This window comes from Typha latifolia, chromosome 9, assembly GCF_019914945.1.
Source record: "Typha latifolia isolate L0001 chromosome 9, TyphaL0001v2, whole genome shotgun sequence".
NCBI classification, from domain to species: domain Eukaryota; kingdom Viridiplantae; phylum Streptophyta; class Magnoliopsida; order Poales; family Typhaceae; genus Typha; species Typha latifolia.
In genome coordinates this window covers 10,224,217-10,237,527 of record NC_133094.1, presented here as the reverse complement: position 1 = coordinate 10,237,527, position 13,311 = coordinate 10,224,217, and the positions used below count along the sequence as shown (strand labels likewise).

Genomic DNA, 13,311 nt, shown 5'->3' with positions numbered 1-13,311 from the left:
GTCAGGCCCACTACGGGTCATCCAACGATGCAGGCAACCTGCATAGTGATTTTGATTGGATCGAAGGGTGAGGAATAGGCTAGAGCGGGGCGTGAGGTGGCATGGAAATGTGCTGGTCTAGGCTGCTTGCGTCTTGGCAGGTGCCGACGGGATGGCTCTCTCTAGTCTTTTGCAAGCCGTTGGGGCCACCAGCAAGTTGTGACGGATTACCGCTGTTGGCCGCTAGAGAAGGTCGAGGAATTGACGAAGCCTCTTTCTTCCCCTTATGGTTGTGGGGTTGCACCATGATCTAGGGGCCAAACACATCTTCTTCCACAGCCACGTCCGACACGACTCCCGACAGCTCCCTCGATTGGGAGGAGGGGCCCTTTTCACTATGTCCCGCAGTCCTCGTCATCAGGGTAGCTACCAAAGGAGTGGGCTGAGATGCAGAAGAAGGGCGCGCCACCTCAAAAGAAGGACAGTCAGTGAGCCGGTGGCCGATTCGACCGCATTTGTAGCAAACCGTACGAAGGTTCTCATAGGCTATCGACTGGAAGAACTTGTGATCCGGAGGGCCCATGTCGATTGCTTGTTTGAGCGGACTTGACAGGTCTAGTTCAACGCAAATGCCGTGAACTGCGCAGTGAATTTTCGCCTGGGCATGGGCATCAACCTTGAGCGGGCAGCCAAAGTTGGAGGCGACCTCAAAAGTTGGAGGCGACCTCCATCAAGATATCGGTCAACCAATAATTTATCTTCCATTAGATAAATTAGTGTTTTGTCATTATAATATAAGATTGATGGAAAAAAATTTAAAAAGAAAGACAGAAAATGATTAGTTGATTGATTTAAATCATGTTTTTGATGAAGAAGACCCCATAACTCCATGGATCAGAGAAATGGAAGATAGATTATTAGATGATAGAGATAATCCATGATTAGATGAAGCATTGGGGGAGACCACAATTAGAGCAGAGGCTGGTATAAGTCGTTCGACAGCGAGAGATAGTATAGCTACTAGTGCCAACGATAATTCTGATGATCCTAATGATACAGCTAGTGGTGAGATCATCCCTTTCACATTTGCTGAGGGAAGTCAAGAAGGCATAGAGATTGAAGATAAAAAAAACTGAGGATGTACATACATATCAGCAACACCGTTATTAAAATGTTGCTTCCTATGACTATTATTATGCATTGCCCTCACTGCACTCGAGGTTTTACATCCCTATTATTATGCATTGCCTTTCTATAGGTTGGGTTCAGAATTTTCTCTCCTTTTTCACATTTGAAGAAAGAGTGCAGAAAAAAAAAACTAAATTGTTAGTTTAAAGATCGTAACTTTCTAATCAATAATCTATTTTAGTTACTACGAAGTTGAAAAGAAAAATGTAATGAGTTTGATCAAAATATGACCTCAATAGAAAAAAAAAAGGTAAAAATATACATAAAAAGTTTAAAGCGGCATAACTTTATAGTTGTTTATCCTTTTTGGTCTTAATAAATGCCGTTTGAAGATTGAAAAAGATGTATGAGATGGAATGACATAGCAATTCCTATAGAAAATAGTGCTTAGAATTGCGAAAAAAAGAGAAAGATAGCTCTTCAAAATTTTAATTTTAATTTTTCTTCAGCTTTTATTGATAAATACAAAACTATTTAATATTTTCTAAAAATATAAGACGTTGAACACTTTAGGCTCAACTCAACTCAAATTGATGCTAGACCGGGGTCAAGCTTGAATCAAACTTATTTTCAAGCCAAACTTAGGCTTAGCTAAACCGAGCCCAAGTTGAGCTTAAATTTAAAATTAGACTATTTTCAAGACGAACTAAACCAAGCTATTCTTTTAAGTTGAGTTGGACCAAGTCTAAGTTGTCAAGCCATAAAATATAATAGTTATGAATATACTTATATATATATATATATATATATATATTTTGAGTCGAGCCTATCAAATTGGCTCCAGTTCATACTCATTTTAAAATTTTATTCAAGCCCAAAAATTTATTTAGATTCAGCTTAGCTCAAATTGAGCTGAGTCGAGTCTGAGGTTCAACCGAATCGAGCATAAATCAAGTTCGAGCCATTTATTTTGCCACCCTAAGGAGGCATTGCTCGTATAATTACCACTACCATTACATATGTATAAATAGGTATTATGTGCATAGATGCCTTCGTTGCACACATAAATTCAGAAAATACAATTTTTGAAGAAAAAAATTTGCAGGAGGGAGGAGCAATTTTAATTAAATCCGGTTAGCTTTACCAAATTCAAGTATAGAAACTGAGAGTAGCACTACAAGGGTATTTACCCTAAATTGCAATCAAACGCCAGACGTCAAGGAGTTTTTGAACCCTCTGAGATAGATAGTAAAGGGCTTCTAATGGTACTACTTTGAACTGCTTAGTTCCACTCATTAAAATGAAGAATTAGGCATCACCTTATGTTTCTTTGCATGGTTTATACCCTTCATGACTTCAACAACAATAAGAGTATATTTAACATTTTAGAAAGAGAAAATTGCACCAAAATCCACTCCAGGTAGATTGCCAACTCAGTGTTATTGTCAATTCTCCTGATAAATATTGTATCTAGTGCTGCAATAACCGTATACAAATTGCACATAATCGAATATATATATAATACACTTTCATATACATACTTCACTGTTTAAATACTGAATGCAATCAAGCAACATAGGATCAAGGTCATTAACATTAATTAACAATCTATACGATTGCAAATTATATGTCTATTAACTTGGGTCTATCCCCACTTTCCTAAACAGATTAAAAGGGGGATCATTGTATACTTTGAGCCCTTGCATTGTAGGTTACATCTCAAACACATAACGCAAGAACTTCTCCATCTTTTCTTGTTCCAGTGTTATCCACACACTGATGCCATCCTTCTTACCCATGCCATCACCCCCTGAGAGGAGAAGCACAAACTCATTCAAGCCACTGACCACAGGTCCTCCATAGATAGGCTTTCCAAATCCAAAGTCCAGTTCATGGAAAGGAAGCTTCCACCAAGCAGACACAAAGAAGTTGCCATCCACAGTTGCAGGCACTCCTTTATACACCTCCAGCCAATCTATTACTGACCTGACATACTCATCAGTGACTCTTTCTATTGCCTCCTGTACCATCCTCACACAGAAGGAGAAGGGCTTCTTACTCAAATCCACCACACTTGCACTTGCTGAGGCTGTGATCACAGCATTGCCAATGAACCCATGCGGCAAGGGTGGTGACATCTTGGCCCTTATGTCCACTGCAAACAGCACAGAGGAATTCCTAGTTGGGTCATCAAACACTGCTCTTGTTCTTGTTCTCCAGAGGTGAGCAACAATTGCCTCAAAGGTAGAGCACTTGGTCATTGCCTTCTCCTTGAGGCATTTGATCATGTTAGGGCTGAACGATAAGAGCTTGTAATCATGGTTCTCTGATGGCTCAATGAGCTCTGAAATGGGTGGAGGGCTTTGGACAGGAGAGGTGAAGGAAGTTGTGTTAGAGGTGGCATCTGCTAGCTTGGTGTACTCTGCATGCTCAAACTTAATCTGAGGTGGAACTCTTGCTCTGATGCATGACCTATCAATGTTGAGATCTTGATACTTCATGCCTTCTCCCCTGCATATGGCTCCAAGGTTCTCAAACATATCAGCCGCTGATCTACCGTCCATTATGCTGTGATTTGTCACAAAACCAACGGCGAATCCTCCACATTTGAACCTTGTGACCTTCACAAAAGAGTATAACAACATAAGTTGAATCAACATGCAAATGATATGCTGTATGGAAGCTTGGGCTAACCTGAATTGTGAAGACCGGAGTTTCAGCAAGGCTCTTAGATCCCTCTAATCGAAGGATGAGATGCTGGAAAGAAGGATTTGGTAGAGAAAGATTCCCAAGCTCCTCTAGACTAAGGCTTGATGTTGCAGCAGTAAACATTACTCCAGCATTGTTGCAGACCAGCTCCAGTCTCTTGTTATGGAGATTATAGTTGAGCCTTCCAGCCAAAAAGTAGTAAGAGACCAAGAGCACCTCAGACACTGATCTCTTGATAATCTCAAAAATATCAACTGTTTCACCTATTATTGGGGCTTTATAGAAGAAGATGGTCTCAACAGGAAAAGCCACAGTCTGATCAATGTTAGAAAGATAAATAGTTACTGCAGGTGTTGGGTTTCTTGAAGAGATCAGGGGCACTGGTTCTTCTCTTTTCACATCATGATCCGATATTGGGACAGAGATCTCCATGAGATAGAAGAGGCCAAATCAAATTCCACTTGGGGGGATTTGGAGGATAAACAAATAGTGGCAACAACCATTTGAAATATAACAAATTTATTCTCATAGTTGTTACTCTAGAATGAGAAGTAAGAAAAGCATGATTTCTCATCTAGTCTATTTCAGGCATTTAAGCAATTATTATATTCCAACTCATAACCCATTCATGATCCCTAAAAAGTCGGCATGACAATATCATTTCTTTCAAAAAGATGGTAGTTCAGTAGATCATCCAAGAGCATGTCCAGGAGAGAACAGCTAACCTTGTCCACAGTTTAAACTTATCATGAAACAAGAAAGCATATAAAGTAGCTCCATTTCCAAATACCATATTTATAATAAGACAAAGACCACGCAGAAAGGATCGACAACAAGTTAAAGAACAGTTTACATTTTACCAACAAGTGTATCATACAGATTAAAAAATTTGACGCAGATTGTGTGAAAATTACACTTTAGTCTCAGGTAATACAAGCACAGAACAGCAATTTTAAAATTTTGTTGGTTGCCTCAAGTCTTGCTTGTTCTCTCAACCAATTACTATAATGTGCCATAGGAATTACTATAATTAAATTTGTATGTGATGAAAACTTATTTTCTAACAAAGTTCAATAAGATCCTCAAAGGATCTTTAGAAATTAAACTATCATTTGTAGCTTAACAGAAAAATGGCTGAGACAGTCACACCAAAAACGGTGGAAGAAAGGCTAATGCTGAATCTCTGATGCTTGATACTCGTTGTGGTGTTGGTTGGAGAACCTCCAGCATGTCTGCATCTCAAAACAGAAACAAAGAACGAAAGAACATAAATACATGGGTTGTGAGATAGCTACTTCAAAATTGACAGGGATAAAGTTTCAGCTAAAGGCTCTAACATATAAACTGGCTGTTTCAATTAGGTGCTAAGCCAAACCAGAAAACAGGATATATCTTGCAGTTTTGACCAGAACTGACTAGAAAAAATGAAATTATTCTTTATATGGGAAAGTTCTATTGTTGTTGACTCTTTTCTCATATGTTAAAACTCAATGGAAAAATCTTAAGAACTCAACTTGAAGTTGCAAATTCCAAGCACAGTTGCAAGCATTCAAATAATGAATTCTGAAAATACTTAAATAGGCCATAAATATTCTATCTCAATCTTAGATTAGCAACAACTATACACTTGCAGACAATATGAATGGAATGAAAATGAATCTTGACTTTTCAACAGGAAACTTTCTTAACATGTGACGACTAGATTAATAAAATAGGTATATCACAGTTCATTTTTCAAACACCTACAGTGGAGGTTTTCTTCAAGCAAATATTGGCTCTATATGAAAATAACTGCCTACTACTAGATTCTTCACATAATTAACTTCTATTAATTCATAGCTTTTCCTAATTCAGTGCAGAACTGCTTTGGACTATTTGGAATTAGTAATTGATTGCACCATTAAAGAGTATTCCAACCTCAAGGAACAGAATAGATGCAAAATGCTTCTTTGGAACTATAAAGGCCTATAGTTTGAAGAAGTTAAGAGCCAAAGACACTTTCTTTTCCTTTTTTTTCCTGAGATAAATAATCTAGTTTTCAAGCCACTTTAACTGAATATTCTCTGACTAAACTATGTGGCAGTTCAAAAATGTAGTTTCAGGCTCTGCAGCGTTATATGGTCGGTCTCCCAATCAGAAATTTAAATGCCAGCTAAAAGTTGCTTTCCTCATTAACCCTATGACATCTGAGGATCTCCTCTTCATTTAGGTACTAGATGCAAACAAATTTTACCATTAATTGGTGGACCTTGAGAGCAACCAAATCATTGTTGACGAGATATATTCAGAACACCTTGTAGACCTACTTCCTAGTGATTTATCTTTTATAATTTCTGCACAAGTTTGTGTTCTCAAAATAGTATACTTAGGTGTATACATAGCAAGACTTCCAAATTAGAATATTACCCAAAGAATTAAATAATGATATAAGCAATAAAATGCATATGAATTCTCATAACTAAAAGGGCTTGACTGTTTGGGAATGTTGATGAATCAACCACTAGACAAGAGATGACTTCAATACTGCATAGGGGTAGATTTTTGAATGTACTACATAGTAAAAAGGGAATATATGATGCAGAAGATAACAGCAACGATGAAGAATTAAGGTTCATGGCTTCATGCCTGACACATCCATAACTAGAAATGGGATTCCCTCTTGCATGCAACTAGTTAAACCTTCAAAAAGACGTAGGCAGTAATTTTCATTCTCTAATTGGTTTCACCTCTCAAACCCTCAGCATATAGATGATCCATATCAAGTGGAAGTAAGTTTATTGTATTTTTTTAATTATGTTTATTTAGGTCTTATTTGCTTTGAGTTCAAAACCCCCTTTGAACTAGTTCAGAGACCCGCAATCTGGTTCAATAATCAAATATTATTTTATCTTTTATATCTAACCAAATTTACTCTCTAAAAAATCAAAACTAAGAAATGAGATTAACTAATCAAGTCTAAGGCTTAGCCTCAAATCAAACAAGCCTTAATGAAGCAGATTTTCTGGGATTAATCTTCCAAATAATGGAAAAGCTGGTACAGGAAAAAAGATTACGTCATTGATAATCTGAAATGAATGCTCATACAATGTTTTCATATGTTATTCCATGTCCTTCTCTGCCATTTCTTTTCTATAAGCCTGCAATTTTTCTTTGAATTTCTTGCTCTCTTCAAAGTTAGCTTTTCTTTTCAAAGCTTTCTGTAAGTCACCAGACAGAAGGGAGTTGGGTTTAGCAAAGCAATTTATAGTAATGTTGCATACTCTGACTTAAGGGAGGAGAAAAAGCTCACCTCCTGCCGGAAACAGCGATCAAGCTTAATCTTTAGGTCAGTGCATTCTCCAAAAAATTTTCCAATTGGATGGTCGTTATGGCACTTCTGGAATGCTTCAATAATCTGAATGAAAAAATTGGAATAGGAGGGCCACATCAGGGAATGTTGAAATAGAACATACTAGAAGAGTAATGATAGAAATGATTCCCATTTCTCATGAAGAACAATCTAAATTAAAAGCTTTGACTAAGGAATTGAGAGTAATTTCATAGTTGTAAATAGACAGTTGCCGCAAGCTCTATGTTGTAAAGGATGGTTACAATCATATGTTCACATATTAGTCAGAATTTTATATTCTACTGAAATTATTGGACTTCAAAGTTCAAGCAACTGTTATACATCCAATTCTAAAATCTAAAGAACCACAAATTTACTCAGGAAATGTTTCCCTAACAGAGAAACAAGTTCAAAGTAAACAGAGGAATACCAGAAAAAAGAAAAAAAAAGGAAAAGAAAAAACAACAAAAATAGATGCAAAGTGTCAAGGGGTCGAACATACTTCAGCACACATAGGATGCCTGTGTAAAGTTAGAGGAGGATGCATTTCCTGATATATCTGAAACTGAATATCCTGCAATATGGAATCAAATTACCTCACTTAGAAGAAAAAAAAATGGACTACTTGGATGTGTAGGATAAACAGAGGATATTTAAATTAAACTAGCAGCTTTATATTGGGCATTTCAAGAAGTGTTCACCCATTTGCAAATATATTATATTGACATTCAGTGGCTTTCTATCAGAGCAGGTCATCTGTGAAATAGACTTGGTTTTGAAATTTGCAACCAATATGACTTGATTGGACTAAACAGACTTTGTAAATAGCAGTGGCTTAGAAAATATTGAATGATGGAACTTCTTCATAATTAAAATGAAGGAAAAGCAATAGATCCTTTCAATTTCTATCATGAGAGAGACATCCAAGGAACTATTAAAGAGTTAGAACTCGGGACCAGATGAACTTGCTACTACCATTTTTATTGGAAGAACTAAAACATTAAAGATTCTTTTTGGCCAATGCTAATGCGAGAGTAATTTAGTCTGACGTAAAGGTTTGCCAGTTGCCGCATGGGCCAGCCATGTATATAAGACTGAATGCGTTGCCCTATAGAGATCCAAGAATTAAAGGTAGCCTCACTCTTAGAGCATCCAATTCCATCAAACCCAACATTAACATATAGAAGGATTTTATTCTAGCGACAGTACTTGAACGGTTGATCCACAATCACCACCGTGCCCACCTCAAACTACACAGAGACAATTTGACAAACAGATTGATGCATATGATAACAATAAGAAGAAAAAAAAAACTGATCTTTTAGCAAGTTTTCCACAACCTACTTCGAGAGCAAATAACCTCGACTTGTAATTTGTCTCTAGGAAACGTGAAAAGAAGAGAAGTACAACTAAGCAAAGGTCTCCCGAATTGCACCTTGATTGGCGCGAGGAGGAGGAGGAAGGAGGTGGATCACGTCGAGAGCTAGACCGTCGTGGAGAGGAAAAAGATTGATTTGGGTCAACGGGTTTGGATCGAGAGAGGGGAAACCAAGGGAGAACACATGCAAAAGAGCCCTCCATTAAGTTCTTTTTTGCGTTTATACCCTTCGATTCGCGGTTCGTTATCGGCTCAATCTCAATTCGGATCCAAACCCGATAATACTTTTCGCCATTTCGGAGTCCGATCGATATAAACACCACCCCTTCTATCTCTCCTTTGGCCCTAGGTTTAGGGTTAGGGTTCATTTCGAAATCATATCTCCTTCCTCCTTAATCCCCTAATCTTTGATCTCTTCAACCTCTCAAATCTCGATATCTTCTTCAATCGCGCGTCTCGGAGCAACAAAGAAGAGGTATCTCTCGTCAAATTCAAATCCGTATAGGAAACGGTAAGTAAAACCCTAATTTCTCTAACTTTCCTAGATTGGAATTGACCTAGTCTTGAGTCCATGTATCCTTTTGGTTGGTAGTTTCCAATCTCTTGTAACGCAAAGGATCAAGAAATCTAAAGGATGCTAGCCCCAATCTTAACCCTTCCGGCACCGCCGTCGGATGGAGATCTCGGTATACTTCCTCCGGCGCAAGTCACGAATGATTCTACTGAGGATCAATCGCAGCTGCAAAAGGATGACGCCTCGCAGGCTCAGTCACCGGCTCCGGTGGCAACGCATGCGAGGACTATTGGTATCATCCACCCGCCGCCGGATATTAGGGTTATCATCGAAAAGACTGCAACTTTCGTTGCGAAGAATGGGCCTGAGTTCGAGAAGAGGATTCTTGCAAACAACACTGGTAATGCCAAGTTCAATTTCCTCATCCCTTCAGATCCGTACCACGGTTATTACCAGCATAGGGTAAGTGAGTTCCGAAACCAGCTCCAGTCTTCGTCTGCTCAGCCGTCAGCTGAGTTGGTGCAGCCACCATCAGATTCCGCGCCTGCTCCTGCTGATTCTGCAGCCGCACCTGCTGTGGCACCAGCACCAGATGAGGCTGCCAAGGTCGACCCGGCTGCACAGTTTAGGATCCCGCCACAAAAGGTTCTTGAGCCTCCTGAGGCTGAGAAATACACTGTAAGACTTCCGGAAGGGATTACAGGAGAAGAGTTGGACATTATAAAGCTGACAGCACAATTCGTCGCACGCAATGGGAAGAACTTCTTGCAGAGCCTCATGGGCCGGGAGATGAGCAATCCTCAGTTTCACTTCTTGAAACCAACACACAGCATGTTCACCTTCTTCACAACGCTCGCGGATGCATACTCAAAGGTGCTGATGCCAGATAAAGCATTGACTGAGAAGCTGAAGAAGAGTGTGAGTGATAGGACAACAGTGCTTGAGAGGTGCTTGCATCGATTAGAGTGGGAAAGGTCGCAAGAGCAGGCTAGGCAGAAGGCAGAGGATGAGATTGAGCAGGAGAGGATGCATATGGCAATGATTGATTGGCACGATTTCATCGTGGTGGAGATGATTGAATTTGCTGACGATGAGGATGAGGAGCTGCCTGTTCCTATGACACTTGAAGAGGTTATAAGGAGAAGCAAGATGCCCACTTCTGAGGAAGAAGCTAGGGAGACAACAGAGCCAGGAAAGGAGATGGAGATGGAGATGGATGAAGAAGAGATTCAGCTTGTTGAAGAAGGCATGAGGGCGGCAAGGCTTGATGAAAATGGTGGAGATGAGAAGAAGAATGAAGCAAGGATGGCCACTGATGAGAATGAGCCTCCTATGAGGATAGTGAAGAACTGGAAACGTCCTGAGGATAGGCTACCTGCTGAAAGGGATCCTACCAAGTTTGTCATTTCACCGATCACTGGTGAGCTGATTCCCATTAATGAGATGGCAGAGCATATGCGTATTTCACTCATAGATCCAAAATATAAAGAGCAGAAAGAAAGGATGATGGCCAAGATTAGGGAGACCACACTTGCAGCAGATGATGAGATTTCGAGAAATATTGTGGGGCTTGCTCGAACTCGTCCTGATATTTTTGGCACCACCGAGGAAGAGGTATCAAATGCTGTTAAGGCAGAGATTGAGAAGAAAAAGGATGAGCAGCCGAAACAGGTTATATGGGATGGACATTCTGGGAGCATTGGCCGCACTGCCACTCAGGCCTTGTCCCAGGGTATTCCTGGTGAGGAACAGAATGATGGTACTACACTTCCAGGCCCTGCTCCTCCGCCAAGGCCTGGTATTCCCTCGGTTCGCCCGCTTCCACCACCTCCTGGGTTGGCTTTGAATATTCCACGCTTTGCCCCAAATGCAGTTCAATATTCTGCTCCTACTAGCGGTGGCCTTATGGTCCCACCCCCTAGGCCAGGTGTTGTCCCGCTAATTCCATCAATGAGACCACCACCACCCCCCATGCCTATGAATTCGGGACAGCAGCCTGTTGGCATGAGTCGTCCACCTATGCCCCAAATGATCTCCGTGAATCCTCCTAGTATTCCTGTTCCTCCACCACCTGGGTCTCAATTCACACCTCTGGGTGTTCCACGCCCTTTTGCACCCATGCATATGCCACCGCCAAACATGCCAATGGTTCCACCTCCACCACTTCCACTAGGTATGCCTCCACCTCCACCTCCCGAGGAGGCTCCCCCTCCGCTGCCTGATGAGCCAGAGCCAAAGAGGCAGAGAATGGATGATGTCTCACTAATCCCTGAGGATCAATTCCTTGCACAACATCCGGTAATGTCTGCTGTACACCTATATTTGCCATTTAATTATTTAAATGCGTTTTTTTCTGTTCATTTAATCATTCCATTTCTTTTGTTTTGCAGGGATCTGTGCGCATTTCTGTATCTGTTCCTAACGTTGATGAAGGAAACTTGAAAGGTCAAACATTGGAGATTGTTGTCCAATCTTTGTCCGAGACAATTGGTAGTCTCAAAGAGAAGATTGCTGGAGAAGTTCAGCTTCCTGCTAATAAACAAAAGCTGAGTGGGCGGGCTGGTTTCCTCAAGGACAACCTGACTCTGGCTTACTACAACATTGGCCTGGGAGAAACCCTTACCTTAGCTTTAAGGGAGCGTGGTGGAAGGAAAAAATGAGTGCCTTCTCCATTAAGCTGGAAGGATGCTATTTATTGCAGAGTCTCAGGCAGCCTTTTAGAGCAACTTAAAGAGCTATTAGTTTAGACTTACGTTTCTCTGTCAGTCAATCTATATAATGGACTTGTGTAATGATGATATTTGAGATAGCCTGTGTGCTTAACTGATAAAGATAATTGTCTTAATGCAGATGTTTGATCAAGATGTGATCATTTCTGAAAGTGTCAATGGAAGAGGTGCAATACTCCTCTAGGAAGCAAGCTGATGACAACATAACCTTGACATTGCTGTATTGCTTGCTATTGTAGTTGTCCTTTTTGTTGGAACTGATTATATTGCTTCTCATTAAGCGAATGAATTTTACAACTATATTTGATGTTAAGGGCAGATATTTTATAATTGATGCATGTAACTTTTTATAGAGTTTCTCATCTGCTGCATATTTGACAGGTTTTACTTTCTGTTCGAGGCTGTTTTTGAAGGTTTGTTGAGATTATCTGTTTGTATTATGGCTTTATTAGATCACCAGTGATGCTTCTTATTTATCAAATTCTTTTGGCAGCATGTTTCAACATTGCCCATTTTGGAGAGCTCTCCTGCTGGATTTCTCATTGTAGGATCTTAACCGGTGTTTTCTTTTGCCCCATCTACTATTGATATTTTTCTTATGCCTTTTACAGAGCAGTGATGAGTATTAACGGTTTAAGAGATTTGTTTAACATCAATTTTATGTTTGATATGCTGTATATCTACTTATCGTAGTTTCAGTGAGTGTGCTGAATACGGTTAGTGTGTACTTTTCCTTGCTCCATCTTTTTGATATAGCAGGTACTTAATTTCTTCTGTATTATTCTGGTCTTGCTGTTTTTTTATTTGGTCCAGTATTTGGTTATATATTACTATCGTTGACCAAGTGGTTTTGAATTACAGACTATTTGTCCATCATTAGCAGGTATATCTTCCTTTGTTGTTAATTGTCTGATATCATCAATTCTTATTTAATTTAACGTCGGCTGGGTAGGTTGCATATCACTTTATCTTGCTGTCAGATCTTTTAGTTTAACTTATTGTGAACATGCTTTTGAATCTTTTTTATCTAAAGAATGTGTTGTTGAATCATGTAACATATTATTCTAGAAGTTCAATCGACTAAGGATTACCTATTTCTTATTTCTATCAGGAAAAAACCTTAAATTATAACCTTGGAGATTTATCTGTCTGCCAGAAATTCAAAATTTCGTTGAACTACTTATGTGGTTTCAAGACTTTTTGGACAGTTATTAGTACTGGCTAAGGTGATCTGTCACGGACTTAACGTTTTTTAGCGTTTTGGCATTCGATGGGGCATTACACTTTGCTGTGCTAGAAAATGTCCGATCATTGTTAATTAGATCTGATTTAGCTGAGAGATGTCATAAAAGGAAATTCCCTTTCTCTTGCATGAATACTAACCTGCTTTTACTTGTTCATCTGTTGTCTGCTAGAACTATGATTATTATTTCATAATTACATGGTTACTCATTAATCGACCTTGCAAATTTGTTAGTCTTGCTTCTTTCAGCTAATAGGCTTCTAATTGAGGATGATATTTCGTCTTAATCTCACGATTTTATTT

The 13,311-nt window shown here is 39.4% G+C and overlaps 3 protein-coding genes across 6 annotated transcripts; 1 reads left to right on the top strand and 2 right to left on the bottom strand.

The window, feature by feature from the left end:
* Window positions 1–2,603: 2,603 nt before the first annotated feature.
* Window positions 2,604–4,617, bottom strand: LOC140794829 (acyltransferase GLAUCE-like). The gene is made up of 2 exons (XM_073147071.1): window positions 3,802–4,617; window positions 2,604–3,728 (listed from the first exon to the last, which is right to left on the bottom strand). The coding sequence occupies exons 1-2, from the start codon at window positions 4,246–4,248 to the stop codon at window positions 2,820–2,822; spliced, it is 1,356 nt and encodes a 451-aa protein (XP_073003172.1). The 5' UTR covers window positions 4,249–4,617; the 3' UTR covers window positions 2,604–2,819.
* A 220-nt stretch (window positions 4,618–4,837) lies between these two features.
* Window positions 4,838–8,706, bottom strand: LOC140794831 (COX assembly mitochondrial protein 1). 3 transcript variants are annotated; one of them, XM_073147075.1, is made up of 5 exons: window positions 8,580–8,706; window positions 7,647–7,718; window positions 7,106–7,210; window positions 6,870–7,013; window positions 4,838–5,048 (listed from the first exon to the last, which is right to left on the bottom strand). In XM_073147075.1, the coding sequence occupies exons 2-4, from the start codon at window positions 7,689–7,691 to the stop codon at window positions 6,915–6,917; spliced, it is 249 nt and encodes an 82-aa protein (XP_073003176.1). In that variant the 5' UTR covers window positions 7,692–7,718; window positions 8,580–8,706; the 3' UTR covers window positions 4,838–5,048; window positions 6,870–6,914. The 3 variants fall into 3 exon arrangements, with proteins under 3 accessions (XP_073003176.1, XP_073003175.1, XP_073003177.1); XM_073147074.1 differs by having other exon boundaries at window positions 6,901–7,013; XM_073147076.1 differs by having other exon boundaries at window positions 6,901–7,013; window positions 8,489–8,611.
* Window positions 8,707–8,863: 157 nt separating this feature from the next.
* On the top strand, window positions 8,864–12,065 carry LOC140794828 (probable splicing factor 3A subunit 1). 2 transcript variants are annotated; one of them, XR_012110217.1, is made up of 4 exons: window positions 8,864–9,033; window positions 9,115–11,334; window positions 11,427–11,797; window positions 11,887–12,065. XR_012110217.1 is itself a non-coding variant. In XM_073147070.1 (3 exons), exons 2-3 carry the CDS (start codon window positions 9,157–9,159, stop codon window positions 11,694–11,696), a joined length of 2,448 nt encoding a protein of 815 aa, XP_073003171.1. In that variant the 5' UTR covers window positions 8,864–9,033; window positions 9,115–9,156; the 3' UTR covers window positions 11,697–12,065. The 2 variants fall into 2 exon arrangements, 1 of the variants encoding a protein (XP_073003171.1); XM_073147070.1 differs by having other exon boundaries at window positions 11,427–12,065.
* The last annotated feature ends 1,246 nt before the right edge of the window (window positions 12,066–13,311 follow it).